At 39.9% G+C, this 3,422-nt stretch overlaps 1 protein-coding gene across 1 annotated transcript; it reads left to right on the top strand.

Annotated features, from left to right (window-relative positions):
- Positions 1-430: 430 nt before the first annotated feature.
- LOC131393153 (holocytochrome c-type synthase-like) lies at positions 431-1,372 on the top strand. The gene is given in 2 exon segments (XM_058523641.1): positions 431-750; positions 753-1,372. Coding segments are annotated over 2 exon segments (816 nt in total). The 5' UTR covers positions 431-539; the 3' UTR covers positions 1,358-1,372.
- Positions 1,373-3,422: the final 2,050 nt, after the last annotated feature.

Below are 3,422 nucleotides of genomic sequence, written 5' to 3'. Positions count from 1 at the left end.
TAAGGTTTGCTTTATGGTCTAGCATATGTCAATTTTAGTAACTGCTCCTCATGCACTGGAAGAGAACATGTATTCCATCTTTGTCTGCAATGTTCTATATTTGTCAATTAGGTTAAATTTGTTAATTGCATTATTTAGGTTTGCTTTGTTCTTACTGATTTTTTCCCCTGCTTATTCTATTTGCTATTATGAGGAGTATGTTAAAGTTTTCCACAATGATGCATATTCAACTATTTATTTTCTGTTAAATTTTGCCTTATATATTTTGAAACTATGTTATTGGATGCATACAAATTCAGAAATTGTTATATCTTCCTGGAGAATGGAATCTTTTATTATTATCAAAAGTATCTCGAAGTAGTGGCGCGTGTGAACGCCGGTGGTGACCGCGGCGATAGCGGTGACCGAGCGGGGGCAAGGTGGCGGCGGCGGTTAGCTGCTGCTCCGGGCCAAGTTGACTGTTAGAGGCGGGACCGGCCGCCCGGAGCAGCCCGGGGCAGGAGTCAGAATTGTCTGGATTCAGCTCTGGGATTCCAACCATGGGTTTGTCTGCCTCTACCCCTGCTGTTGCGGTTCAGACCGCAAATGCTTCAGATCATCAGACAGCATCTCCACCTTCAGGATGTCCAGTGCATGAAGGGAAAATGAAAGGCTGTCCAGTGAGTGCAGAGCCATCTGACCCAAGCCGTGAGAGCAAAACTAACTCTGTGCCTGCCCACCAAGACCGCGCCTACGAGTACGTGCGGTGTCCATCACCGGTGCTGTGGCTGAGAATAAGGAGAACCTAGATCCTTCTAATCTGATGCCACCACCTAATCAGGCACCAGCCCCTGATCAGCCATTTCCACTATCTACTGTGAGAGAGGAGTCGTCCATTCCAAGAGCAGATTCAGAGAAAAAGTGGGTTTATCCTTCTGAACAGATGTTCTGGAATGCGATGTTAAAGAAAGGGTGGAAGTGGAAGGAAGAGGATATTAGTCAGAAAGATATGTATAATATCATTAGAATTCACAATCAGAATAATGAGCAGGCTTGGAAGGAGATTTTGAAGTGGGAAGACCTTCATGCTGCGGAGTGTCCTTGTGGTCCCTCACTGATCCGATTCGGAGGTAAAGCAAAAGAGTATTCACCGAGGGCAAGAATTCGCTCCTGGATGGGGTATGAGTTGCCTTTCGACAGGCACGATTGGATCGTCAACCGTTGCGGGACAGAAGTCAGATATGTTATCGACTACTACGATGGCGGCGAAGTCAACCGGGACTACCAGTTCACCATCCTGGACGTCCGGCCCGCTTTGGATTCACTTTCAGCGGTATGGGACAGAATGAAGGTTGCCTGGTGGCGCTGGAATTCGTAATTACTGCTTTGTTGGAGATGGGAAAATATAAACTATTTTTTTTCTGAGTGATACATTAAACTGTTTTCCCCAAACTGAATTGCACTCATGATGTAATGGGAACATCAAGTGGGTAATGACACCATATACTTCACTTAGCGAAGGATACCATGCACCATGTTCTTTTGAATTCCGTTTTTACCTTGCAGTTTATAGCACATCATTTTAATTTTCCTTCCCACTTATTTTCTGTGGGAAGCAGTCCCTTAGTTTTTTCTTTAACTGCAGTATTGCCTGTGGATTTAATCTAGAAAAGTCTGAACGACCTCTGAAGAAGAACTTTTCTTACAATGTGAAGAGAGCTGATTTTTTCTTACTGTTTTCTCATGAATACTTGAGATGTAGACCTGAAAGCCCACGTGATGCTCAGGAGCTTTTACCTGGCCAAACATTTTAACTAAAACTGTTCATTACAAACAAGTAGTTATGCTTTTTAAAAAGTTGCCCACATTTCATTGTCCCTGCGATATAGTAGTGACCCCTGAAGAAAAGACGCAGGTATACACTGGAAATGCACTCAGCAAAACTAAGGCGTATCTTGGCTCTCCAAATTCTCATTTAGACGAATTTTTCAGACTGGACCTTGTTATAGAATAGTTTCAACTCTCCCATGATTTGATGATGCTCGTGCATTGGAATATATGTTTTAACTTTTAAAATATTATTTTAATTCCCATTGTTCTCTTATGTAACTCTACTCCCAATAAGCAGGTCTCCTTGTCCCTGGTGTTTGACAGGTTATCTCACCTTTGAGTCCCATTCGTTCTCCTGCCTGAAGCCTTTCCTGCAGTCAGCCTAATCTGAAAGTCTGGCTCAAGTCACGGTGCTAGGGACCATCCCTCTCTAAAACATGGTTATATTTTGTTGAGTGTTAGAATTCACAAGAAGAGTATTTTTCCCAGTGTAGAATGTTTGCATCCACTCACTGCCTCAGTGCAGATTTTTTTTTAAGGGAGCTCTAGGTTTGCCATTGAAATTCTTTTCAATCCATAAACTGGTTGTTTTACTTACAGCAGCATGTTACAAATGACTGTTGGGTGGTTGTTTTTTTTTTTTTTTTAAGCATTGATACTATTAACGCCTTTAATTTATCCTGAATACTATAGTGTTAAGTTAGTAGATGGAATTGGCAGTCTGGGGTGATTAATTTGGTATGGATTTCTTTGTTGTGTCATTTTAGTTTTGAACTGAACTGTCTGAACTGTTGTTCAGTTTTTAAAAATTCAGTAACCTTAAACTCGTCTACATTTCAAAATATTTGTATATTTTAAAACAAAATAAAGCTGATGGTGAACAGGTTTTGAACATCTAAGAGTAACTTTATATTTAACAATCGTTTCTTCAGACTAATCTTTACAGAAGTAATGCTATCCTCTCCCAGTTCATGGTGGCCATTTTCTCATCTGTTAATCACCTATTTTTAAACTACTGAGGGAAATAATTACTGTTGGCATTTTTTTGTCCTAAGTGCTATTGAATAAGTGTAGAAGGATAAGATATTATTATGAGAAACAAAGTGTTGTAACTAGAAACTGAAAATTGAGCCATAGGCAGAGATTCACCCCTTCTATAGAGCTGTACTATTTCTTACCATTTTCAACAACATGGATGGACCTTGAGGGCATTATGCTAAGTGAAATAAATTAGAGAAAGACAAATACCACATGATCTCACTTATATGTGGACTCTAAAAACAAAAAACCAAGGTCATAGATACAGATAACAGATTGGTGGTTGCCGGAGGTGGGGGGGGAGAGCAAATGCGTGAAGGGGGTCAAAAGGTACAAATCTCCAGTTATAAAACAAGGAAGACACAGGGATGTAATGTACAGCATGGTGACTATAGTTAATAATACTGTATTACATATGTGAAAGTTGCTAAGCGTAGATCTTAGAAGTTATCACAAGAAAGAAAAAAAATTTTGTAACTTTAAGGTAATGGATGTTAACTAGACTTACTGTGGTGATCATTTCACAATATATACATTGAATCATTACCTTGTACACCTGAAACTAATATAATGTT

Source organism: Diceros bicornis, chromosome 28, assembly GCF_020826845.1.
Source record: "Diceros bicornis minor isolate mBicDic1 chromosome 28, mDicBic1.mat.cur, whole genome shotgun sequence".
NCBI classification, from domain to species: domain Eukaryota; kingdom Metazoa; phylum Chordata; class Mammalia; order Perissodactyla; family Rhinocerotidae; genus Diceros; species Diceros bicornis.
Note: the sequence above shows the minus strand (reverse complement) of the source record. Positions and strands in the feature narration are given on the sequence as shown.